Source organism: Mesoplodon bidens (assembly GCF_964165515.1).
Source record: "Mesoplodon bidens genome assembly, chromosome: 3".
Lineage (NCBI taxonomy): Eukaryota > Metazoa > Chordata > Mammalia > Artiodactyla > Ziphiidae > Mesoplodon > Mesoplodon bidens.
In genome coordinates this window covers 173,918,329-173,945,303 of record NC_138178.1, presented here as the reverse complement: position 1 = coordinate 173,945,303, position 26,975 = coordinate 173,918,329, and the positions used below count along the sequence as shown (strand labels likewise).

At 40.7% G+C, this 26,975-nt stretch overlaps 1 protein-coding gene across 5 annotated transcripts in view; it reads right to left on the bottom strand.

The window, feature by feature from the left end:
- The window catches only part of EML1 (EMAP like 1), a 142,604-nt gene that overhangs the window by 78,348 nt on the left and 37,281 nt on the right, over nt 1–26,975 (bottom strand). For 4 of the 5 annotated variants that reach the window (XM_081228156.1, XM_081228152.1, XM_081228153.1 and 1 more), the window contains exon 2: nt 2,671–2,853. The exons of the other annotated variant lie outside the window; for it this stretch is intronic. In XM_081228156.1, coding sequence (XP_081084282.1) covers nt 2,671–2,853 — 183 coding nt within the window. The remainder of the gene's footprint in view (nt 1–2,670; nt 2,854–26,975) is intronic. 5 annotated transcript variants of the gene reach the window in all.

The window sequence follows — 26,975 nt, the reverse complement described above, 5'->3', positions numbered from 1 at the left end:
CACCCTCTAACTGCATATGAAGTAGGGAGACCCACAGCCCACTGAATTCAGGGCATTCCGCTCACCAGCTTTCTTACAATCTTTTTTCTGTTTCTTGGTGTGACTTTGGCTCTCGTGCTTTGGTTTATTTTCACCTTTGAAAATAATGTTATAAAGAAACATCAGATCTAACTATGAAAAAAAGTTATAAGTTTCCAAAATTCAAACTTTACTCTCAATCAAGAAAATAAAACTCCTGGGCTGTCCCCTTGTATTATTTTCCCCCCTCCTTTTTCTAAAAATAGAAGTTTTAGAAGCCTGAAGTTGTATATAAAGCAACGACTTCAAATGTACCCTTTAGGATAGGTAGTCATCAGATTTATTTTTGGAAAGCCGAGTAGGTCAAGAATACCTAGAATAACCTGGTTTCTATTTAAAACACCCTAATTGCTTTGTAACTTGGGAGAAAAAGATTATTTAAAAAGATTATTCAAAATGTAGACATCACCCAGTGTGTATATCTCACATGGAGCTGGTGATAATTATCCTGAAGGACAAGGAAATAGATTTCTTTCCATAAACGTGTGAAAATGTATCCAAGACCAGAGAAAAAACTAACATATGCAACATCAAGACAGTACCCTCTCTTGACTCCAAGGAAAAGATGGTAACTGTGAAATAATTTGTTAAATCCAAGCAAAATAAGAAAGTTAATTTTAAGGGGACATTTACATGCCGCAGACTCAAAATGTTTTAACTAAAGGAATTTTACAGCCAAGATGAATTCTGTTTTCTAGAGTTAGCCATGAGGAAAAGCCGTTCTGGCAAAAGATGAGCAATGCATATCGGTTGAAAGCAGATGTCAGGGCACTAACTAGGAGGAGAGAAGCTTTTACGAGGTGTTTTATTTCCAAAATTGTAAGAAGAGGGTCACTACAAAGTTATTTAAAGCACAAATATTGCTTTTTGTTTTGTTCCCAGGCACCACTGGGAAATGAAATGGTGATTTAAATGTGCCAGAAATCCACTATTTATAGGTATAGAATTCTGTGGTAGGCTATGATCTTCTGGACAAAAGAAAAAGGGATTTTAAAAAAACAGGAGGCTTTGCCCCAAATGAGCTTACTCACTAGAAGGTGGAGGGAAAGTTGGTGATGAGCTTCAGGGTTCTGAGCAAATCAGGGAGGGGCCTGCCCGCCTCTGGGTCCCAGTCCTCAACTCAGAGCTTCACATGTGGCATGTGATCAAGTAAGTGTTTGCTGTGCTGAACTGGACAACAGTGTAAACTGAGGACAGGCTTCCCTGGTGGCACAGTGGTTAAGAATCCGCCTGTCAATGCAGGGGACACAGGTCCGAGCCCTGGTCTGGGAAGATCCCACATGCCGCGGAGCAACTAAGCCTGTGCGCCACAACTACTGAGCCTGTGCTCTAGAGCCTGCAAGCCACAACTACTGAGCCCGAGTGCCACAACTACTGAAGCCTACACGCCTCCAGCCCATGCTCCACAACAAGAGAAGCCACCGCAATGAGAAGCCCATGCACCGCAATGAAGACCCAACGCAGCCAAAGAACTAAATAAATAAAATAAAAATCTTTAAACTGAGGACAGAGAAAGAGATGAGAGTCACCGAAAGTTTCTAGGTGAAACAGCCTCCACAGGGGCCCAAAGAATTGTGTTTGCTTTGGTTTTTGGTTTTGTTTTGCAAGCTCTCTCTATCCCAGAGAGTCTGGATAAATGACTGTTCTCTGGTCCACTGTGGACATTCCTTCCTCGACTCAACCAGCATTTACTGGCCACCTACAACTGTGCACCACTGGGCTACAATTCACCAACGTCCAGCCAAAAAATACTGTCACACTTTGTGTGATGATTTCAACAATCCTAAGACTGCTTCACTGTTTTTCTAAGCTTGGGTTGTCTGTCAATATTAAGACAGCAACATATTTGCTGGAGCAAGAATCTGCAGTGAGCTACCATGTGATCCATCAATTCCACTCCTGGGCATATATCCAGAGAAAACCTTAATTCGAAAAGATATGTGCACCCCTATATTCACTGCAGCACTATTTACAATAGCCAAGACGTGCAAGCAACCTAAGTGTCCATCGACAGAGGAGTGGATAAAGAAGATGTGGTATATATATATAAATGGAATACTACTCAGTCATAAAAAAGGAATGAAATAATGCCATTTTCAGCAATATGGATGGACCTAGAGATTATCATACTAAGTGAAGTAAGCCAAAGAAGGATGAATATCATATGATATCACTGCTATGTGGAATCTAAAAAAAATGATACAAATGAACTTCTTTACAAAATAGAAATAGACCCACAGACATAGAAAACAAACTTATGGTTACCTAAGGGGGAAGGAGGGGGAGGGATAAATTAGGAGGTTGGGATTAACACAGACTCACTACTGTATATAAAATAGATAACCAACAAGGACCTACTGTATAGCACGGGGAACTGTATTCAATATTCTATAATAACCTATAAGGGGAAAGAATCTGAAAGAAATAAGATATACAGGTATGTACAACTGAATCACTTTGCTGTACACCTGAAACTAAGACAACACTAAATCAGCTCTACTTCAATCAAATTAACAAATAAGGATACTCAGAATGAAAGGACAAAACAAGAGTGTGCCACGAGCCCGGTTCCCGTGAGTCTCGGATGCCCACCTTTGGTAGGTCCTTTCCTGTTGAGCACGGCCTGCTGTTCCTCGGTGATGTTCAGCCGCCGAACCACATCGGCCAGAGCCGACTTGAGCAGCTGGATGTCGTCTTCCTGCATCTGGACCTTCTGCTCCAGGGAGGCGATGCGGTCTGTCACCTCCATGCTACTGGCGGCAGAAGCGCTGTCATCTAGACCGAGGGAAAGGGGCAAATGAGTCTCGGCTGCTCCCCAGAGAAACCAGACTAAGAAACACACACCAACATGCTGCTATTATGTAACACAACAATACTTAAAAGCTGGAGACTGCCGCTTGTAGGCAGAACTCATGCGAAATCTTTTTTTTAATTAATTGATTTATTTATATCTTGGCTGCGTTGGGTCTTCATTGCTCTGCACAGGCTTTCTCTAGTTGCAGCGAGCGGGGGCTGCTCTTCATTGCGGTGCACAGGCTTCTCATTGCGGTGGCTTCTCTTGTTTTGGAACATGGGCTCTAGGCGCGTAGGCTTCGGTAGTTGTGGCTCACAGGCTCTAGAGCGCAGGCTCAGTAGTTGTGGCGCACGGGCTTAGCTGCTCCGTGGCATGTGGGATCTTCCTGGATCAGGGCTCGAACCTGTGTCCCCTGCCTTGGCAGGCGGATTCTTAACCACTGCGCCACTAGGGAAGTCCCCGTGTGAAATCTTTTCACATTACGAAGAACTGCACTGCTTCATTCTGCTACCGTCTTTTCATTCTCTAGGTTTGTGCTTTTCTTTTTTTTTTTTTAAACTGTGGTTTTAATTGTCATGATATTTTTCTAGATTCAGGCCATTTTCTTTTCCGTGATATCAGAGAACCTCAGAACTAGAGTGGATATTAGAATACATCTACTACAACTTCCCACACATGGCAGAAATTGACTGCATGGTCTTCTAGCTTTTGTTCCAGTGATGCTGACAGGTTGTGCAGATAATCACAGGGCCATACTATCTTCCAGTCAAGACTCTTAAGGATTGGCTATTCTGACAAAGCAATAGGAGTGGTCAAATCTGTTTGGTAAGCACACCCTTAGACCTAGAGTGATCATGGTTTCTTATCTAGAGGCACTAACTCCCAGTTCCTTACCAAGGTCTACCAAGGCCCTTCATGATCTTCCTTACCTCTCCAACCTCATTTTACATCCTTCTTACCTTCTGTTCCCATGCTCCAGCCACACTGCCCATTCTCTCCTACTTTAGAGATTTGGTATCTGCTGTTGCCTTTGCCAGAAGCATTTCTCAACCAGATTTCTTTCATGACCAAGTTCTGTTCTTTCGGTCTCAACTCAAATGGGAGTTTTTCAGAGAACCTTGCTAATAACCTTCCTTTAAGCTATTCCTTTCAGTCATGTCCACCTTATTTCTTTCTTTCATAGCATCACTATGACCTAGAATCATCTTGCTTGTTTGCTTGCTGTCTATGTCTCCCAACTAACATGTAAGCATCATGGAGTCTCTTCTGCTTCCGGGTATGAGAAACCCCTATTGGACAGCACCCCCTGCAGAAAGTAATTGTTAAGCCTGGAAATTATACAAATAACAGCAGAAGTACTGGAGCGTGGACACAAGCATATAGACTCTGGTGGGAGTTTGCACTCACTTGGTAGAAGGCAGATGGGGAACTATACAAGTAAACTCCCTTCTTCACAGCTTTGAGCCCAGGGCTAAGTGTTGTATACAGTGGGGGTGAGGACACACTCAGCAAACCCTGTTGCCTTTTTGTCCTTAAAAAATAAAAAAGTGAAGTCTTAAAACCATGAACACTAAAAAGAGTGGGGAAATCCCAGAAGGAAAAAAAAAAAACTAGAGAGGGGATCCCCAAACTCTACCTCTTTATATCTCTGACTGACCTGTGAATCACACATGCATGGAATAGACTCGAAGCAGAGCTTGCAGTTCAAGCCCAACCAATTAAAGTACCCACTGAAACAAACAATACTTGTCAGAGAAAAAATAATAGAATACAGAATCTCCATAACTTAACATTCATAATGTCCAGGATATAATCCAAAATTAGTAACATACTAAGAATCAAGAAATGGAACACATTCTCAAGAGAAGAGAAAATAAATTGAGTCCAACTCCAAAATGAACAAAACATTGGAACTAACAGATAAGGAATTTAAAATGGCTATCAAGACTATCCTCTATATGTAAAATGAGTATTTTTATCAATGAATGAAAATTTCAGAGAGAAGTGGGAAGTATCGGCAGAAAGATAGAAATGAAAAATGAACTGTATGGAAATTCAAGAACTGAAAAATATAATTTATGACAATAAAAAATTCACTGGATGGAATTAACAGACATGACAGATGAAAAACCAAGCAAATCTGAAGACAGATCAATTGGAAGTATCCAAGGTGAAGAACACAGAGGGAAAAAATTAACAGAGCTCTGGGGACTTGTTAAGACAATCTCAAACAGTCCAACATATAGTTAATTGGCATATAAAAAGAGAAAGAGCAGGACAGAAGAAAATATCTGAAAAATAATGGCCCCAAACATCCCAAGTTCAATAAAGGAAAGAAATGTAAAATTACAAAATGCTAAGCAAAAGCCAAGGAAAATAAACACAAAAAAGACCACCTCAAGGTCTATCATAATCATACTGTTGAAATCCAAAGATAAAGTACGCATCTTGAAAGCAGCAAGAGAAAAACAACATATATAACTATACAGGGAACAATAATCTGATTAATAGCTGGTTGTCATAAACCATGGAGACTAGAAGAGAGTGAAGCAACATCTTTAAAGTACTGGATGAAAAAAATTCAATCAAGAATTCTATATCCTGCAAAAATATCCTCTAAGAATGAAGGCAGATTAAGGCATTTTCAGATAAATGAAAACTGAAAGAATTTATTGCCAGTAGATCTGCATTACAAGAAGTTAAAGGAAGTTCTTCAGAGTAAAGGGAAATTACATAAAATGGAAACTCAGACCCTCAGAAAAGAAAGAAGAGCACTGGAAATGATAAATATTTGAAGGAGCTCAAGACTTTTTTTTCTTTTTGCATTTTCCTTTTTTTTTTTCCTTTGAGAATTTCAGGGGGGAAAAAGAAAGCAAGACTCAACTATATGCTGACCACAGACACACACAAGACACACACTTTAAATGCAAAGACACAGATAGACTGAAAGTAAATGAATGGAGAAAAAGATATAGCATGCAAACAGTAAGCATAAGAAGGCTGGAGTAGCAATATTAATATCAGATAAAATAGATGTCAAATAAAATGTATTACCAGCTATAAAGAAGGACATTTCATAATGAAAAAAGTATTAACTTATCAGAAAGACAATCAAAAATATGCCCAATAACAGAGCTTTAAAATACATGAAACTCCATTTGCAGCAACATAGATGGACCTAGAGTTTATCATACTAAGTGAAGTAAGTCAGATAAATATCATATATCACTTACATGTGGAATCTAAAAAAAGTGATAAAATGAACTTATTTGCAAAAAAAACAGACTCACAGATGTCGAAAATAAACTTATGGTTACCAAAGGGGAAATGTGTGTGGGGGGATAAATTAGGAGTTTGGGATTAACATATACACACTACTATGTATAATGAATAAGACAGATAATCAGCAAGGACCTACCATATAGCACAAGGAACTCTACTCAATATTCTATAATAACTGACTATTAAAAAGAATCTGAAAAAAAGAATGGATACATGTATATGTATAACTGAATCACTTTGCTATATACCTGAAACTAACACAACACTGTAAATCAACTATACTCCAAAATAAAATTTAAAAATTGAATTAAAAAAATTAGTAAGGAAAATACATGAAACAAAAATTGACGGAATTAAAGTGAGAAATAGACAATTCCACAGTTATTCCTCAAGATTTTAACACCCCTTTCTCAGCAACTGATGGAACAACTAATTTAAAAAATCAGTAAAGACAGAAGATCTGAACAACATTATAAACCACTTTGACTACATTGATATGTATAAGAAACTACAGCCAATGATAGCAGTGTACATGGTATATTTACCAAGACACATCATATTCTGGGCCATGAAACAGACCTGAATAAACCTAAAGATTGAAAGAGTATGTTCTCTGACCACAGTGACAATAAATTAGAAATCAAAAACAATAAGAGAACAAGGAAACACCCCCAAGTTTTGGAAATTAAACAATACACTTCTATATAATCATTAGGTAAAAGAAGACATCACAGGAGAAAATAGAAAATATTTTAAGTTGAATGATAATGAAAATATAACATATCAAAATGTATGGGTTGCAGGTAAAGCAGGTCTTCGAGGAAAATTAATAGCTTTAAAAATCTCTATTAGAAAAGGAGAGTATTCTCAAATCAATGAGTCTCAGCTATCACATTAAGTAAATAGAAAAAGAAGAGCAAATTAAACCCAAATCAAGCAAAAGAAAGGGAAAGAGCAAAGAGCAGAAATCAATGAAATAAAACATGAACAAGTAATGAAGAAAATCAATGAACTCAAAGGCTGGTTCTCTAAAACATCAATAAAGTGTAAGCTCCATGAAAGCAGGGATCTTTTTTGCTGGTTCACTGCTCTATGTTTCCAACATGTAACACAGAGTAAGAACTCAATAAATATTTGGTAAATGAATGAATAAACGTGTAAATGGGTATCTTTTATGAAGCATATATCAAATTAGTTTCTGGGGATGTAAAGATGACTGATTCACAGTCCTTTAGAAGCTCTCTCTGTAGTGGAGAAGACAAATGTCCCTAAATTCCTAAAACAACGCGATAAGTTATATAATTGAGAAATTTACAGAGTGATAAATGAACACAGAGAAGAAATATTAATGGTATTTGGTAAAACAGAAGAAAGTAGGGGGTTGGCCATGAAAGATAAAAACATTTACAAGGTGGAAAAGCAAGCAGAATCCTTTGTCCTTTTGGACCCACCTCCTAGAGAACTGGAAATAAAAACAAAACTAAACAAATGGGACCTAATGAAATGCTATGCACAGCAAAGGAAACCATAAATAAGACAAAAAGACAACCCTCAGAATGGGAGGAAACATTTGCAAATGCAGCAACTGACAAAGGATTAATCTCCAAAATATACAAGCAGCTCAATGTCAAAAATACAAACAACCCAATCCAAAAATGGGCGGAAGACCTAAATAGACATTTCTCCAAAGAAGATATACAGATTGCCCACAAACACATGAAAGGATGCTCAACATCACTAATCATTAGAGAAATGCAAATCAAAACTACAGTGAGGTATCACCTCACACCAGTCAGAATGGCCACCATCAAAAAATCTACAAACAATAAATGCTGGAGAGGGTGTGGAGAAAAGAGAACCCTCTTGCACTGTTGGTGGGAACGTAAACTGATACAGCCACTATGCAGAACAGCATGGAGGTTCCTTGAAAAACTAAAAAGAGAACTACCATATGACCCAGCAATCCCACTACTGGGCATGCACATACCCTGAGAAAACCATAATTTAAAAAGAGTCATGTACCACTATGTTCACTGCAGCACTATTTACAAGAGCCAGGACATGGAAGCAACCTAACTGTCCATAGACAGATGAATGGATAAAGAAGATGTGGCACATATATACAGTGGAATATTACTCAGCCATTAAAAGAAATGAAAATGAGTTATTTGTAGTGAGGCGGATGGATCTAGAGTCTGTCATACAGAGTGAAGTAAGTCAGAAAGAGAAAAACAAATACCATATGCTAACACATACATGTGGAATCTAAAAAAAACCCACAAATTGGTTCTGATGAACCTAGGGACAGGATAGGAATAAAGACGCAGACATAGAGAATGGATTTGAGGACACGGGGAGGGGGAAGGGTAAGCTGGGACGAAGTGAGAGAGTAACACTGACATATATACACTACAAAATGTAAAACAGATAGCTAGTGGGAAGCAGCTGCATAGCACAGGGAGATCAGCTCGGTGCTCTGTGACCACCTAGAGAGGTGGGATAGGGAGGGTGGGAGGGAGATGCAAGAGGGAGGGGATATGGGGATATATGTACACATATAGCTGATTCACTTCGTTATACAGCAGAAACTAACACAACATTGTAAAGCAACTATACTCCAATAAAGATGTTAAAAAAATAAATAAATAAATAAATAAATAAATAAAAGAGCAAGATGGAAGCTCATGTACTAACATGGATAAATTCCTAAGACATCTTGTTGAGAAAAAAAATCATGTTTCAAAAAGACAAAATAATATATGTATTCTACAATATTCATTTATATGTATGTAAATGTATAGAAAAAGTTTCAGAAGGATATGCACAAATTGTCATCTCTGGAGAATGCAGCAAGTATGGGATTAGAGGTGGTGGTCAAAGAGAAATTTAGACTTGCCTGTAATATTACAATGTTTTAGAAAGATTATATATATGTGTGTGTGTATTACTCGTGCAGTTTGAAATTAAGTTTAAACGAAGTGTAAGACAGATCCACAAATAGCAATATGGAAAATATCCTAAATAAATTGCCAAGTGAAAACAAAACAACCAAAAAAAGAAGAATCCTTTGCATTCCAGGCAAAGGAAACAGTTTAAACAAAACATGGGAACATGAAAGCATAAGGAATATTCAGATAATCATGGCCTTTGAAATTGAAATCTACCATCTTGTAACTTCTACTTACTGGATATAATTCTGTCTTGCCCTGAAATTCAAGCTCTGCCAACTTTCTAAGTAATATAATTGTTTCATACATAGAAATGTTTTTTAAGTCAATGTCAAGCCAAGTGTCAATGCACTTCTGAGGGAGAACAACAGGTATTAAATATCTCATAACCCAGAGAACTTATTAAGCACTCACACAAATCTAAAATTGTTACCCTCTTATGAAGAGACATTATATAATTCTTTAAAAAAATGTATCAAGACAGGGCTTCCCTCATGGCACAGTGGTTGGGAGTCTGCCTGCCAATGCAGGGAACACAGGTTTGTGCCCCAGTCTGGGAAGATCCCACATGCCGTGGAGCGGCTGGGCCTGTGAGCTATGGCCACTGAGCCTGTGCGTCCGGAGCCTGTGCTCTGCAATGGGAGAGGCCACAACAGTGAGAGGCCTGCGTACCGCAAAAAAAAAAAAAAAAAAAAAAAAAAAAAAAAAGTATCAAGACATATTTCTTTAAAGAAATCAAACTGTGAGGTAAGAACTTACAAACAATCCTCTTCTCACACTCCTCCACTTCCTAGAACTGCGTACTCCATGCTTTACACTAATAATATAGAATTCACACTGTTTCAGCTAGGAACCTGGGGGTAACCTTTTTCTCTGTCTCTTCCTGTTGATTGAGACGCATAAAGAACTTTAAAAACCCAACACTGAGAAAAGAAATAACCTGATTAAAAAAGAGAGAAAAGAAAAAAATAGGCAAAAGTCTCAAGCAGACACTTCGCCAAAGAGGATATACAGATGACAGACACGTGAAAAGGTGTCACTGTCACTAGCCATTAGGGAAATGCAAATTAAAACCACAATGAAATATTGCTGCATACCTATCAGAATGGTTAAAACACAAAATATTAAGAAAACAAAATGCAATGAGGATATGGAGCAAATGAAACTCTCCTTCGTTGCTGGTGGGCACATAAAATGGTATGGTCACTCTGGAAAACAGTTTTGCAGTTTCTTATAAAGATAAACATACAATTACCATGTGATCTAGCAATCCTAAGCACTTACTCTTAGTCTAGAGAAATGCACATTCGCATTCATACAAAGCCTGTACATCAGTGTTTATAGTGGCTCAATTCATACTTGGTAAAAACCGGAAACTACTCAAATGTGTATACACTGTGGTATATCCAACATAGTGGAATACCACTCAGCAATAAAAAGGAACAAACTACTGATACACGCCAACGATTTGGATGGATGTCTAGGGCATTATGCTGAATGAAGACAGCCAGTCTCAGAAGGTTACACATTGCATGATTCCATTTATCTGATATTCTCTAAAAGACAAAACCATAGTGAAGGAGTATAGATCAGGGGTTGCCAAGGGTTAGGGTAGGGATAGAGCACAGGGGAGTTTTGGGGGGGGGGGGGCGGTGATGGAAATGTTCCGTCCTGATGGTGGTGGTAGTTACATGAACCTATACTGTGTTAGAATACATAGAATTCTCTCAAAAAAAGAAGTTTTGTTGAATGTTAACATAAATAGAACAACTTTCTGAGAGTTCAAGTGAGATAAAGTCTTAAAGTCTTCTTCAAGTGAGATAAAGGCTTTGTCAATGAGAGGTTATTATTTTTGCTTGTTGAAGTTGGTCGCTTTTTTTTTTTTTTTTTTTTGCGGTACGCGGGCCTCTCACTGTTGGGGCCCCTCCCGTTGCGGAGCACAGGCTCCAGACGCGCAGGCTCAGCGGCCATGGCCCACGGGCCCAGCCGCTCCGTGGCATGTGGGATCTTCCCAGACCGGGGCACGAACCAGTGTCCCCTGCATCGGCAGGAGGACTCTCAACCACTGCGCCACCAGGGAAGCCCTGAAGTTGGTTGCTTTTATACCATGAGATCTCAGCAAAGAAATATTTCAATGAAAACTGAATACTGGTTGCTCATTAGAAAGAGACCATCCTTTAAGTTCTAGATAACTTCTTGTGAATGCACGGTAGTTCTGTTAAATTTCTCCACTTGTCCTTTGACCTGGATGGGAAAGCGGGAAAGCCCCACTTCATAATGTCAAGCTGATTGGAAGGGAGAAGCGGGGAGGATAAGATAGTATTTTATATCTGTCTTCCCTCTGGGAGCAACTACAGAGCTGACTAAAACCTTCAGTCACGTGCAAGCCTGGGCCATTGCAGACCTAACTGGGAAGGTCGCAGCCTCAGGAAGCAGGCGGTGGGGGGATGGGGGACGGTTCTGGAGCTAAGTTAGTGTGGGAGAGTACTTGCAAGACCAGCACATACTTCAGTCATTAAAAGCATGAACTCTGACGTCAAGCTTCCTGGGTTCAAACTGCAGCCCTACTACCTACTAGCTACGTGACATAGGGCAAATTATTTAATCACGACGTGCCTCAGTTTCTCCATTTGGGGAGCAACGGCAGTTATCTACCGCAGAGGGTTGTCGTAATAGTAAATGAGTTAATACAGAGAGAGCACTTGGGACCTGTTTTTGCATATAGTAAATGTTCTAAAAATGTAAGCTACTGTCATTATTATTACTGATAAAGATGACCAAAGCAAATTCAAGTTTAACATTTTTCCGTCAAGACTTGTATGCGTTGTCTGAACACTGTGATGCAAAAGAGCCCTGAAAAATTAATTAGAAATTAGTGTTTGGTTAACAAAATGTTTTCCAAGTCATAAAAGAATCTGGCATATAGAGTCACGTATTCCTCTGATCTTTTTGGGTTGTCTGCCTAGACAGCTGCTTTGAAGAGGGCGCTACACCCATCAATGGGACCTGAGCACACGGACGGTGGTGGCCAGCAGTCCTGGAGGTCAATAAGTTGGCCTCTATCATCCAACGTTGCATTTTCTAATCACTATCATATAACCTACCAAGTAAGACAAGGCAGGCCTGCTCTACGTTATCAAAATTTATGATGCCAAACAGCATCCCTGTGGCCTCAGTTTGCACTATAGAAGGCTTTAATAAACTGCATAAATCAGACTCTATTTTAAGTAGATTGCCAAGTTTGCACAGGAAAACGTCTAATTTTAATATTTTACCCAAAAAAACCCTTCAAGACCCAAAACCCAAAACCCTAACCACCTGAATATCTGCCTTCAAATACAAGCGATTAAAAACTGAAATGTCTGATCTGCTTAAGAGACCTTCCATTTGTGAGATGGGCTGAAATTTTCCCCAGGCCGTAATCCTAGTGCTTATCACATCCTGCCAGCACCACTGCTATAACCTGTCAGGGACTGACTTCTGCTCCTGCAGGTAACGGACTCTCCAGACTGGAGGCTTCTCGACAGCAGTGGCAGCTGCCTGAGGTTCTCAGCCTTCTTGTGCACAGAAAAGGCCAGTGTTGTTCAAATGACTTTACATTCCAATTCAGCTGGGGCCAAAGTGATTAGCATAATGAAAAACAAAACCCAAAGCTTGGTTTAACCAGTGCAAACCGTTTCCGACCTCTGTACATTGCACAGGAGTCTGGAGCACAGAATGGGAGAGTTTATCTGAATTCCATCAAAGAAAACCTCACAGATTATTTGGAATTATTTGGGAATCCAGCCCAAATAAAACCTTCACAGGTTATTTATTTAAGTAATTTTCATTTCAGTGCCTCTAAAATTTATCTACGGTGGTCATTAAAACAGTGTTAACATGAGAGCGGCTTTATCTTTTTTCAAAGTTTTCTCATTCTTTCAAGCACCACTGCACTTTGTGGTGCTAGGGAAGGTTTGAAAAAGATGATATTAGTCTATATTTTCACTTGTTGAGTTTTGAGCCAGAACCACTGGCTGGGGCTGGGGTACCTTCTCATCTACTCAGGAAGGCACAGGGATCTATTTACACACGGCAGGTAGGGTGTCCCTTTATCTCGGCATTGGGTAACCATCTCTCAGATGGTGATCATGCTATGGGCAAGGGGGTAGACAGGATTTAATCTGAGATAGAACCAGACCCACAGTGGTGCGAGGACCTTAATGTAGATGTCTCAGCTGGCCAACTTCTCTAGAAGATGCTCTACCAGCAGCAGACCTTCCTGGGGCTACAATTTCCAACCTCCTGGCATTTTGTCGAGGTCCAAATGTGGTTCAGTAAACTGGCTCTTGGAAAGGCTACTAATCAGTGTTACCTGCACTGGATGGTCTGGGTCCTGGGGCTTTAGAGAGGACACTGACCTGGGATTCAAATCGGGCAGCGTTCCATTCCTGGGTCTGACACTTATGAGCTATGTAACCTTGGCAAACGACTTGACCACTCCAGGAATAATACCATAACCTGTCTTCTGAAGCTCTTGTGAGGACAAACATTAATGTATATGAAACATCTAATAGGATGGTGGCAAATAGGTGCTCAACACAAATAGTAGTTTAGTATTTCCATAGTTGATTGTTGTTAATATTGTTTATCATAGACCATCAGTGAAATCAACATTAACAATAGTTACTGAACAAATTTTGCGAGGATGTGCAGTGCTTGCCCCACGAGACAGGTCAAGGCTAGACTAAAAGGTACCATTCCTGGTCTGCAGCACCTCAGGTCAAGTTGAGGAAACATGATATTAAGCTTAAGGTGAAGAATAGTTCCATAAAAGCCCTCTCCCATGACAGCACCTGATTAGTAGCCAAAGGATGGACCGAGCATTACACCAACGGCTCCATCCTGATTTGCCTCTTGTGAGAACCTAGCCAAATGCCGGCTTCTTTCTGAGTTTCAAGTGATGTCATGGACCCAGGTAGGTCCTACATCACCCCTGGTTCCACAGGTAAAAAGATGACCTTGAGCTCTGCCTTTTCCCTAGATCTTCATGTAGTTATTTGTGGTGATGACTTTCAAGTTTAATTACTGCCTTACAGTAAAAAGTGGCACAAAAAGATCTTCAGGTAACTTGTCTGTTTTACTCTATTTAAGAGGCAAGGAAAGTATACTTTTTCCTCCATTCATATGATCATCTCATTACCTGGAGATAAAAACAGGCTCCTGCCTCTAAATCTTCTGGTGATATGAATGTACTGCTATTATCCGAGTAATAATGTTCCAGGAGCTCAAAGGGGGGCCTATTCATTTTAAAAGGTTAACTTAGAATCTGTCCCCTTTATGTTGAGATGGTCTCTCTTTTCCCTAACTATTTAAAACAATAAGGATAGCACCAAAACAATAATAGCTACCCTTATTCCCCACCCACTATGTGTCAGACCCTATGGCTTGCAGCGTATTATCTCCAACCCATACAGCTTCCTCCACCTGGGTGCTGTCCCCATTTCAGAGATGAGGTTGAAGAAGTTAGGTTTCTCCTCCACCTCATCTGAAGTCACGCAGTGAAAGTGGCAAGCCAAGGGCCAGCCTTTACACTGTTTCCTGTGGTCCATCCAAATGACAAGCTTCAATTCCAGTGGGGCTTGTGTGGTACTAAGTAAAATACACATACAACTTCTGCATCATTTTACCTTTCCAAAGTATTAGACAAATGCTATTTAGAAATCTTATTATAAGGTTCTAGTATTTTAGGAACCAACCATATAAGCCATAAGGACTAACAACCTTCCACTCAATAACCTGTAGGTAGACATCTATGTAAGAGCTGGCTTTCCATACTGTGCACTGTTTGCAGAAAAGTTATGTTTCGTTGTCATCGTCTGAACCACTATGGTATCCACTAGCAAACGAAACGGGGACACAGGTGGCGAAGAACACAGCATGTCCTCCGTCATTCCAGCCCTACCGTCAGCTCTGCGGCCCTGTACACCAGCCCTGGCCGAAGGGCTCCAGCTTTACTTCACGTCTGAGACTGGCTGCTTCTTTGACCATCTGGGTCAGTCAGGAGCTCTGAGTCTTGCTCATCCCTGGGCTGGACCCGTCACTTGAGCTCTCGCTCTGAGACCCATCACCTCATAGATAATTACAAGCACTGACCCTATCCATCAGTAAACCCGTCTCAAATGACGCTAAGCAAACATTCGTATGCTTGATTATGAGAGAATTCTACAACAGCTCTTAACTGCTATAAAAATGCTGGCATTGCCTACTAATGAAAGGAACTTCAGCAGAGCCTCCTGAATCTGGAAGGAAATGTATCAAGATATTTTATGAGTCTCGGGTTGTAAAAGAGTGGTGATGGAGACCAGAAAAAAACGCCTAAGAATCACCCTAAGAAGCAATATGTGACTCAGCTGCATTTAGGTGACACAGAGTTTAAAGCTAACAAACTTTCTATTCAGTTCAACGAAACATTCGTTACCAAGCGTCTTCTGGACCAGACCTGCAATCAACACTGCGACCTTCCCTCTGGCAGAGACTGGCCAACAAATAACTCTCCAGGAAATACAGGGACACGGACAAGAGGGCAATTAAACGGTCCTCACCCCGCCCCCATCACAAGCTGGGCAAAAAGCTGGCTGGAAATGCAGTATGAGGACTAGTCAAACCTAGAACAAAACACAGGTGAAGGAGGAAGAGCGGGATTTCAGGTGAGCTACTGGGTTTCAATTAATGCATAACGGGTGAGGCAAAAGAGGAAGAACAAGAACAATCACTTATAGGAAGAACAGCCTTGAAATTCTCTAGTTGTGCATTTAGGAAATGTGTTAATTACTTTATCTTGAAATATGCTCTAATTTCATTTTGCCTCTACCATAGTTACCAAGCCAGCAAAGACTTCCCATGGAGCCCTGAGATTCTTTGAAATCCTTAGAATGCTTATTTAACAACTAACACTTTAATATTTAATACTTGAATATTATTTATTTATTTATTTATTTTTGCTGTATGCGGGCCTCTCACTGTTGTGGCATCTCCCCTTGTGGAGCACAGGCTCTGGACGCCCAGGCTCAGCGGCCATGGCTCACGGGCCCAGCTGCTCCGTGGCATGTGGGATCTTCCCGGACCGAGGCACGAACCCGTGTCCCCTGCATTGGCAGGCGGACTCTCTTCCCACCAGGGAAGCCCTTGAATATTTATTTTTAACACTATACACGCACTCCCACACATACACACATGCACACGCAGACACACACATGCATGGACACACACCCCTACCTTTGCAGATGTAATTGTTTCTTGTTTCTGTTAGATGCTAAAAGACCTAGGAACTGTAAAGTCATTAATACCTTTCCACCACCCACTTTACAGCTTTAAAACAAACAAGAGATGCTGCAATTGAGCAGAAGAGAAACCCCCAACAGTGTGTGAAGTGATCTGCCCTAAAACTTGGCCTTTGCTCTGAAGCTCAGAAGCCCAGGAGCGCTGAGGCAGACATGGCATATCCAGTCTCTGGGACAGCTGGGATGAGAGGGGGAGGGGAAAGGGGCAGAGGGGAGGGGAGAGGGGAGGAGGGGAGGGGAGAGGGGAGGAGGGGAGGAGGGGAGGAGGGGAGGAGAGGGAGAAGAAAAAAAGCTAAAGCTTTGTAATAAAGCTCCTAGCAAGTCATGCAGGATCACCAAATCCTTACCATAAAAGGAAAGATTAAAGTTATGCAGGTGGGGAAGGGGAGAGCAGACGGAATGACAAGCCTAAGGGTGGAACTTGATAAAGATCTAAAACCATAGTCTAAAGTTTTATTTTACGTGGAGACTATGCAATATTCGCTCGTTACATTTGTTGTACACTTCTCCATAAGACGGCCTCAGTTCGTAAACTGACCTAATAAAAAGTATCTAAAAAGGTAGCTTTAACAAGTTTTTATTTGATACAATGGTTTTAAAACTTTTCAGCAAAAGGAATAAAAGAAAAGCTATTCTTATCTTCTATTAATTTCCATTAGTACAAAAATATTTCTATTTAAAGTACTCTACGAGGGAGTTCCCTGGTGGCCTAGTGGTTAGGATTCAGGGCTTTCACTGCTGTGGCCCAGGTTCAATCCCTGGTCAGGGAAGGGACGGGACGTTCCCACAAGCTGCACAGTGCAGCCAATAAATAAATAAATAAATAAATAAATAAAATCCACAGAATTCCCCGGCGGTCCAGTTGTTAAGACTCGGCGCTTTCACTGCTGTGGCCTGGGTTCAATCCCTGGTCAGGGAACTAAGATCCCACACGCTGCATGGCATGGCCAAAAGAATAAATAAATAAAAAATAAACAAAAAGTTAAAAAATAGAGTACTCTATGGTTACATTACCCTTAACACTGACTGTCTTCTAGACCGAATCGTTTTGATTAGCTTTAGATAATATTCCCTCATGTGAGAGCCTGTGCTTTAATAGTTGAGATGAAGGTCAGAAAAGCACAGTTTAAATGGTCTGAAATCCACCACTGGGGCTAAAGCCAGACCACTGGTCTTCAAGTTCTAAAACATACTGAAACTAGTGGTCCATCTTCAGGCTAATACGGTAGATACGACTGGTTCATAGAAGGCATTACAAGTGAAGATACCTAGGTCCTCCTTGTAGCACTTATCTTTTAGGTCCCTTTCAAAAAAGTGGAGCTATAACATTCTAAGGTTAGAATCTAAAGGGAGGTTTGAAATCTAACCTCTTCCACCCACATTCTTTTTTGTGATTATTGTTCTCCCTGTAAAGCTTTTTCTTTGCCCCTTCTTATTGACACTGTGTAACTACTTTTTTTTTTCAAGTGCCATTAACTTCTGCTTCCAGCCAAGATGGAGCAACAGGGACTGGATTTGCCATCCTATCTAAAAACAGCTAAAAAGAACAGACAAAATATATTACACAATGGTTTTTAAGATATTGGACATTGGACAATGAGGGACAGTGATTGCTCAGTGATGACAAGCAAGAGGTGAACCCTATGACTGCCCCAAGATACAGCCTGAAGACTTTCCAGGAAGTGATGCCAGGAGGGGAACCAGGTGGAACCTGGAGGTCTCCCTTGGTGGAGGAGACCGTGCTGGAAGTCCAGAAAAGCTGGGGGCAGAGTACCAAAGAGGAGAGACTTGCAAAGGGAGGAAACTTCAGAAATCTGCAGAGAATACTCCCCATATCTTCAGCTGAGTATTGATCAGCATTTACATGTAAGGAAATTACCCAGGTCTGGGGAAGGAACCATCCAATACGAACGGAGAGAGCAATCACCAGAGCTCACACAGGGCTGGGAATAGTTCCTGTCACCCTTCGCTAGAGTGGAAAACCACAAAATCCACAGGGCACTGGGTAGAGAACACAGAAAATTTTACCCTAGACTAAATGCTACTCTGGTTTCCCCTAATAAAGTTTAAGAGCAAGACATGAAAGGACCAAGCTGTTTCCAAGTAACTTAACTACATCCCAGAACAAAGCTCAAAAATTTTTATGGGAATATAAAAATATCCATCTCCCCACGAGGTAAAATTCATAATGTCTGGCATTCAACAAAAAAACCACCAGGCATTCAAAGAAGCAGGAAAATATATGACCCATAATAAGGAAAAGAACCAACGGAGCAAAACTAACCAGGAAATGATAGAATTACTTAGCAAAGAAAATTAAAGTTATTACAACTGTATTGCCTATGTTCAAGAAGCTAAAAGAAAAAACTGAATGTGTTAGGTAGAGGCATGGAAGGTATATACTTAAAAAATAAGGCAAACTTCTAGAGAGGAAAACTACAATATACTAGATGAGAGTAAATGAAAAGATTAGTGAACATGAAGAAGCAACAATAGAAACTACCCAAAATGAAATTTAGAGAAAAAAAAGACTCAAGATAAGGAGGGAGGGAGGGAGAGAGAGAGAGAAAATGAATAAGAATGAAGCATCAGGGGGGCTGTAAGACAACTTCAAGTGTACTAATATCTGTGTAGCTCAAGTCTCTAAAGGAGGGGGGGGACAAAAAATAATTAGAGAAATAATGGCTGAAATTTTTCCAAATTTGATGAAAATTATAAAGTCACAGATCAAGAAGCTCAATGAATCCCAGGCACAGAAAACATAAAGAAAATTACACCAAGGCAGATCAAAATCAAATTGCTTAAGACCAGAGATAAAGAGAAAATCAGGCAAACTAGGCATCCAGGTGAACTTCCTCAACTTGATAAAGAACATCTACAAAAAGCCTACAGCTGACACCACCCTTAATGGTGAGAAACAGGATGCTTCCCCCTAAGACTGGGAACAAAGGAAAGATGTCCCCTCTCACCACTCCTATTCGACATCATACTGGAAGTCCTGGCTACTGCAAGAAGACCAAAAATGGAAGTGAACGGTATACAAATTGGGAAGGAAGAAATAAAACTGTCTGCTTACAGATGACATGATTGTTTACGTAGAAAACTCCAAAGAATTGATCAAAGAAACCTCCTAGGGGCTTCCCTGGTGGCGCAGTGGTTGAGAGTCCGCCTGCCGATGCAGGGGACACGGGTTCGTGCCCCGGTCCGGGACGATCCCACATGCCGGGGAGCGGCTGAGCCCGTGAGCCATGGCCGCTGAGCCTGCGCGTCCGGAGCCTGTGCTCCGCAACGGGAGAGGCCACGGCGGTGAGAGGCCCGCCTACTGCAAAAAAAAAAAAAAAAAAAAAACTCCTAAAACTAAAAAGTGACTAGAACACGGTTGCATGAAGCAAGATTAATATACAAAAGTCAACCCCTTTCCCATGTACTATTGATGGACAATTGCAATTTGAAATTAAAAACATAATACCATTTACAATAGCACCAAAAAAAAGAAATAGTTATAAATCTAACAAAATATATTCAGAATCTATATGCAGAAAACTATAAAATTATGATCAAAGAAATAATAAAAGAACTAAAGAAAAGGAAAGATATTCCGTGTTCATGTATTAGAAATCCCGATATTTTATGATGTTGATTCTTCCCAACTTGATCTATAGATTCCACACAGTCCCAGTCATAATCCCAGCAGGCTACTTTGTGAATATTGACAAACTGATTTATATGGAAAGGCAAAGGACCCAGAATAGCCAACACAATACTGAGGAAGGGCAACAAAGTTGGAGAACTGATATTACCTTTAGGACATCATGCTATTGGTGAAACAAGGGACATATAGATAAATGGAACAGAACAGAGAGCCCAGAAACAGACCTACTCAAATGCACTCAATCTTTGACAAAGGAGCAAAGGCAATTCAATGGAGAAAGGACAGTATTTTCACCATAAATAAATAAATACATATAAATAAATAAAATCTAGACACAGACCTTACAACCTGCAGAAAAATTAACCCAAACTTTATAGAAAGGAAAATTAGAAAATATTTTGAACTGAATGAACATGAAAACACAGCATATCAAAATCTGTGGGATGCTGCTAAAATAGTTCTTAAAGAGAGTTTTATAGCTCTAAACACCTACATTAGAAAAGAAGAAGGAAGAGGAGGAGGTGAAGGAAAATGACCTCAGCATCTGACTTAAGAAACCTAAAGTAAGCAGAAGAAAGTAAGTAATACGCAGCAGAGCAGAAATCAATTAAATAGGGAAAATCAATGAAACCAAAAGCTAGTTCTTTGAGGAAATAAATTTGAAAAACCTATAGTCAAATTATTCAGAAAAGAAAGAGAAAAAGAGAAAGGACACAAAATAACAATATGAGGAACCAGAGGTGACATTACTACAGATCTACAGATTAGAAGGATAATAGGAAATATTAAGAATAACTTTATACCAATAAATTCAATAACTTAGATGAGACACAAAAATTCTTTGAGAGACAAAACTACCAAAGCTCCTGCAAGAATAAATAGGCAATCTAATTGGTACTACTAAAGAAATGAAATTTTTAGTTAAAAACTTTTCTAAACAAACAAACCAACCCAGACTCAGATAACTTCACCAGTAGATTCTACCAAACATTTCAGGAAGAAATAACACCAATTAGACCAGCATTACTCTAATGTTCAAATCAGACCAACATAAGACAAAAAAGTGCTGGCTAGCACATGGAGCAACGGAGTCTCTGACATGCTGCTGTGGGTATGTAAAATGGTGCAGCCACTCTGGGAAACCGTTAAACCCACACCCACTACCTGATCCCATCATTCCACTCACAGGTGTTTACCCAAGAGAAATAAAAACATATGCACATACAAAGACTGGAAACAGCCCAAACGTCCATCAAGTGGATGCATAAACATACTGTGGTATGTCCACACAGCGGATACACTAGTCAGGAATAAAAATATACTAACACTGAACAAGCAACATCATGGAGGAATCTCAAAATAATTATGCTGAGTAAAAGAAGCCAGAAAATAGAGTACGTGCTGTATGATTCCACTTACATAAAATTACACAAGACGCAAACTAATCTCTAGTGACTGAAGATCAGTGGTTGGAAGGGTGGGTGAGGCAGAGGGGTGATGATTATCTTCATTATCTTGATTGTGGTTAAGGTTTCATGGATATATACATATGTAAAAACTTACCAAATTGTTCCTTTAAATATGTTCAGATTATTGTGTGTCAATGATACTTCCAGAAAGCTTTTTCTTTTTTAAAGGGGAGGAAAGAAGCAGCAAAAAAAAAGGGAAGAAAAGAAAAAAAAGTATATATATATTTTAATGATTCCAAAAAATCAAAGTGTTACACGATACCAAAAATCCTTTGTAGAATGAGGCAAGATACAAAAAATAAGAAAATATTTGGCTTGGATAAAGAAAGGAAAAGGATAAATTGACCTGTTTCTGGACCTAAAGTTATAGCAGATGTTTGTCTTAATGGACTTAAAAAAGAAAGGAAAAATATTTTTGATTAAGGCCAGTGCTATATATGCCAGCAGTCATAGCAAAACTATATTTCCCCCATCTTCCACCCTCCCAATTTTACTCTCTTAGAATAGCTTTTAAAATCCCACTGGAGGCGCAGTGGTTAAGAATCCTCCTGCCAATGCAGGGGACACGGATTCAAGCCCTGGTCCGGGAAGATCCCACATGCCGCGGAGCAACTAAGCCCATGTGCCACAACTACTGAGCCTGCACTCTAGAGCCCATGAGCCACAACTACTGAGCCCACATGCCACAACTACTGAAGCCCACGCGCCTAGAGCCTGTGCTCTGCAACAAGAGAAGCCAAAGCAGTGAGAAGCCCACGCACCGCAACAAAGAGTAGCCCCTGCTCGCCGCAACTAGAGAAAGCCCACGCGCAGCAACGAAGACCCAACGCAGCCAAAAATAAATAAATAAAATAAATAAATTTATTTAAAAAAAAATCCCACTGGAAATTCCTCATTCCAAATTCTATAAAAGATACAAACTCCCTGGCTCACAGCTGCTAATGGTCCAGTGGGAGCAGTGCCACAGAGCCAAGGGCTCAGGTCCAAGGCCCTGCCAGATGCACTTCCATGGTACCTGTCCTAAGGGCTGCTGTCCTCCCCACCTGGTTCTCTTTCCACTGAGAGTTTAGAGAGTGAGACTGAGATTAAACAACCAACGGAACCATTCAGCTGAACATTCAGATCTATCCACAAAGACATTTGCCTCTCCACATTCGAAACCCTGCTTCCAACCCCCATACCCAAACACACTGGCAAATACTGCTCAGAGTACACTTCTATAATGTTATCACCTTCAAACAGCATTCAAATAACACAAATTGACCATCTAGTTCTCTAATTTCTTTAATGCACTTGAAAAGGGTATTGGCGCATTTGAGCATTTTCCAAAGCAAAATTTTGCAGTTTGATTTTTCTTTTTATATATTTTATTATCATTATTATTTTTCTAAATTTTTATTTATTTTTGGCTGCGTTGGGTCTTCACTGCTGTGCGGGTGCTTTCTCTAGTTGTGGTGAGCGGGGGCTACTCTTCGTTGCGATGTGTGGGCTTCTCACTGCAGTGGCTTCTCTTGTTGTGGAGCATGGGCTCTAGGAGGTCAGGCTTCAGTAGTTGCAGCACACGGGCTCAGTAGCTGCAGTGCGCAGGCTTTAGTAGTTGTGGCACACAGGCTCAGTAGTTGTGGCATGTGGGCTCTAGGGCGCAGGCTCAGTAGTTGTAGCACACGGGCTTAGTTGCTCCGTGGCATGTGGGATCCTCCCGGACCAGGGATCGAACCCGTGTCCCCTGCATTGGCAGGCGACTTCTCAACCACTGCACCACCAGGGAAGTCCCAGTTTGATTCTTTACTTGAGTACCATTTTAAGTTTAATCTGAAAGATGAATGCTAGAAAAAATGGTGGGGGGGAAAGCCAAGAGAGTGGGAGGGGGGAGGGAGAGGAGATGATTAAAATAACCTTGTCAATCTAGAACCCTCGGAGAATAAGCTTCCTAGAAAGCCAAGTATTAGGAGGGGTCATCCTTTCAAGGAGCACATTTCTTTAAAGTTTCAAACATTTTGTTCAATAACAGAAAGATAAATCGCCCAATTAAAAAATGGTCAAAGGACTTGAATAGACATTTCTCCAAAGAAAATGCACAAATGTCCACTAGGCACATGAAAAAATGTTCAACATCATTAGGGAATTGTAAATCAAAACTACAACGAGACTCCCCTTCACATATACTAAAATGGGTATAATCAACAAAATCGAAAATGACAAGTGTTGGAGAGGGTGTGGAGAAATTGAACCTTGTACATTGCTGGTGGGAATGTAAAGTGGTGCAGCCTCTGTGGAAAACAGTCCAGTGGTTCCTCAAAAAGGTAAACATAGAATTATCACAGAATTACTACTCTACCTCTAGGGTATACATAGAAAAAGAACTGAAAACAGGGACTCCAAAGGGTATCTGTACACTCATGTGAGAGCAGCGTTAGTCACAACAGCCAAAAGGTAGAAATAACCCAGGTGTCCGTTAGCTGATGAGTCAATAAACAAAATGTGGTCTTTCCACAAACTTGACTCTTACTCAGGCATAAAAAGAAATGAAGTTCTGATACATGCTACAATATGGATGGAACTTGAAAACATGATGCCAAGTGAAATGAGCCAGTTGTAAAAAGCCAAATACTGTACGATTCCACTTATGAGAAATGCCTAGAATAGGCAAATTCATAGAGGCAGAAAGTAGATTAGCGGTTACCTGGGCCTGGGGGAATGATGGAGAAAGAATGGGGAGTTACTGCCTAATGGGTACAGTTTTTGCTTGGGGTGATGAAAACTTCTTGGAAATAGATGGTGGTGATAGCTGCACAATGCTGTGAATGCAATTAATGTCATTGAATTTGTACACGTAACAACGGTTAAAATCTCAAATTTCATTATATGTTTTTTACCACAATAAAAAAGTACCCCAAAAACTTCAACCATTTTGAATGACTGGCTCTCAAGGGAATCATATGTCCATTCTTTCGTTCATCTGCTCACTCTGCAGCAGGGGCTGTCGGCACAGATGACGGCACCGAACAGTGCAGTGGCAGAAAAACAGCATGGACAGGGGCCCTCAGACCAGACTGGAGGGTCTGGAAGGCTTCTTGGTCTCGGTAACAGTGGTGGCTGAGTTTTAAAGGACTAAAGGAGCAAGCCAAACAGAAAAGAAAAGAAAAAAAAAAAAGGCATCCCAAGAAGTGCCAGTCTGTATAAGAACAGCTAACAGAGTGTTCCAAACAAGAGCTAATGCATCTGGTATTTTAAAGTAAAGAAAATGAAGGATGTGAAGAAAAAGGAACATTTGTACACTGTTGGTGGGAATGTAAATTGGTGCAGCCACTGTGGAAAACAGTATGGAGATTTCCCCGAAAACTAAAAAGAGAACTACCATATGACCCAGCAATTCCACTGCTGGATATATATCTGAAAAAAACCAAGAACACTAATTTGAAAAGATACATGCACCCCAGTGTTCACAGCAGCATTATTTACAATAGCCAAGATATGGAAGCAACCTAAATGTCCATCAACAGATGAATGGACAAAGAAGATTGGTGTATATATACAATGGAATACTACCCAGCCATAAAAAGAATTAAATTTTGCCATCTGCAGCAACATGGATGGACTTGGAGGGTAGTATGCTAAGTGAAAAGAGCCAGGCAGAAAAAGACATATACTCTATGGTATCACTTATATGTGGAATCTAAAAAATACAACAAACTAGTGAATATAACAAAAAAGAAGCAGACTCACAGATACAGAGAACAAACTAGTGTTTACCAGTGGGGAGAGGGAAAGGGGGAGGGGGAGGGGATTAAGAGGTACAAACTATTAGGTATAAAATAAGCTACAAGGATATATTGTACAATATGGGGAATATAGCCAATATTTTATAATAACTATAAATGGAAGATAACCTTTAAAAATTGTGAATCACTATATTATATACCTGTAACTTATATAACATTGTACATCAATTATACTTCAACTTTTAAATTTTAATTAAAAAAAAAGAAAATGAAATGCCAGTGGATAATAAACATAAATGATTTGGAACCATCAAGAGAAAGAACTGTAACTATCAAACATCTTTGAAATGAACCTAGAGATCAATACACAGGCTGCAGGCACACCGACAACTTCAATTCCTTCACGGGTGAAGACTCTGCAGAGGAAAAGCCATTTGTCTTCCTACACCGCATGTGCACTGCAAGCCTCCTGGGTCCAGATGCTCTGCTGGGGTATTTCCAGCACTCATGTCAACTAAGTCCAAAAACTCTACGAGGGATGCTGGGGCTGCCGTAACCAAGAAGCACAGACCAGGGGCCTCAAACAACCAAATTCACTTCCTCGCAGTTCTGGAGGCTGGAAGTCCGAGATCAAGGTCTTGGCAGGGTTGGCTTCTCCCGAGACCTCTCTCTCTAGCTTGTAGATGGCCGTCTCCTCCGTGTGTCCTCACGTGGTCTTCCCCATGTGCATGTCTGTGCCCTCATCTCCTCTTCTCATAAGGACACCAGGCAGACTGGATTAGGGTCCACCCTAATGACTTCATTTTAACCTAATTACCTGTCAAGACCCTATCTCCAAATAAGGTCACATGCTGAGGTTCTGGGGGGTTAGAGCTTCAACATACGAATTTCGGAGTGGACACGATTCAGCCCATAACAGACAGTATGTGCAACACCCATGCCTTCTAGGTCCGCAGGCGCTACGAGGGTACTGACACAGTGCTAGGACAGACCAGGTCCGGCTGCTCTGCCAGGGTGTTTGCCGGCTGCTAAATGGCTCTCTGTGGGGCTGGACTGTGACTGCCATCATCACCGTGGTCTTTACTTTGCACCTAGCGTGTGCACAATGCCTGACTCTGAATGAATGAAAAATAAATGGATGGATTTACTGACACTCGAACTCGCTGAAATCAGCATCTGGAACCACCTTGAACAGTCTTCTTCACTGTTCTGAACCACAGTCGTGTTCTGTCCCCAGTCCATACAGAAGTCTTTGTTTTGTACAACATTCCTGGTCACAACAAAGTCCTAAACGCTCTCTGCTCCTGACTCATTTCTCCTCCTTGGCATTGACGTGACTTCAGCTTTCCTTCCTTTAAAATGGAATCACATTTGTAATGCTCAGAATTCTTGAACAGTCCAAACAGTCATGCTTTGCCCTAAGATGTTTTTCAAGAAGCAGGGCAATAGTAAAATTGGACACTACCACTGTCTTACAGGGTGGTGCTGTCAATGAACAGAACAGCGTGTCCATCCGTGATGGCACATGAGCCACAGTTCATTTTCACAAGACCCAAGGGAGCTGTGGAAGGCTGTGGCATGTGCCTCAAAGTCACGATGCTCTGAGCGGCTGGACTGCAGTCCCCTGGAGAAGGGAGCGGTCAGGACTGGAATGCTAGCCCTCCTGGACAGTTGCTCAGTGCATCCACAGAACTTGATTGTATCCTTT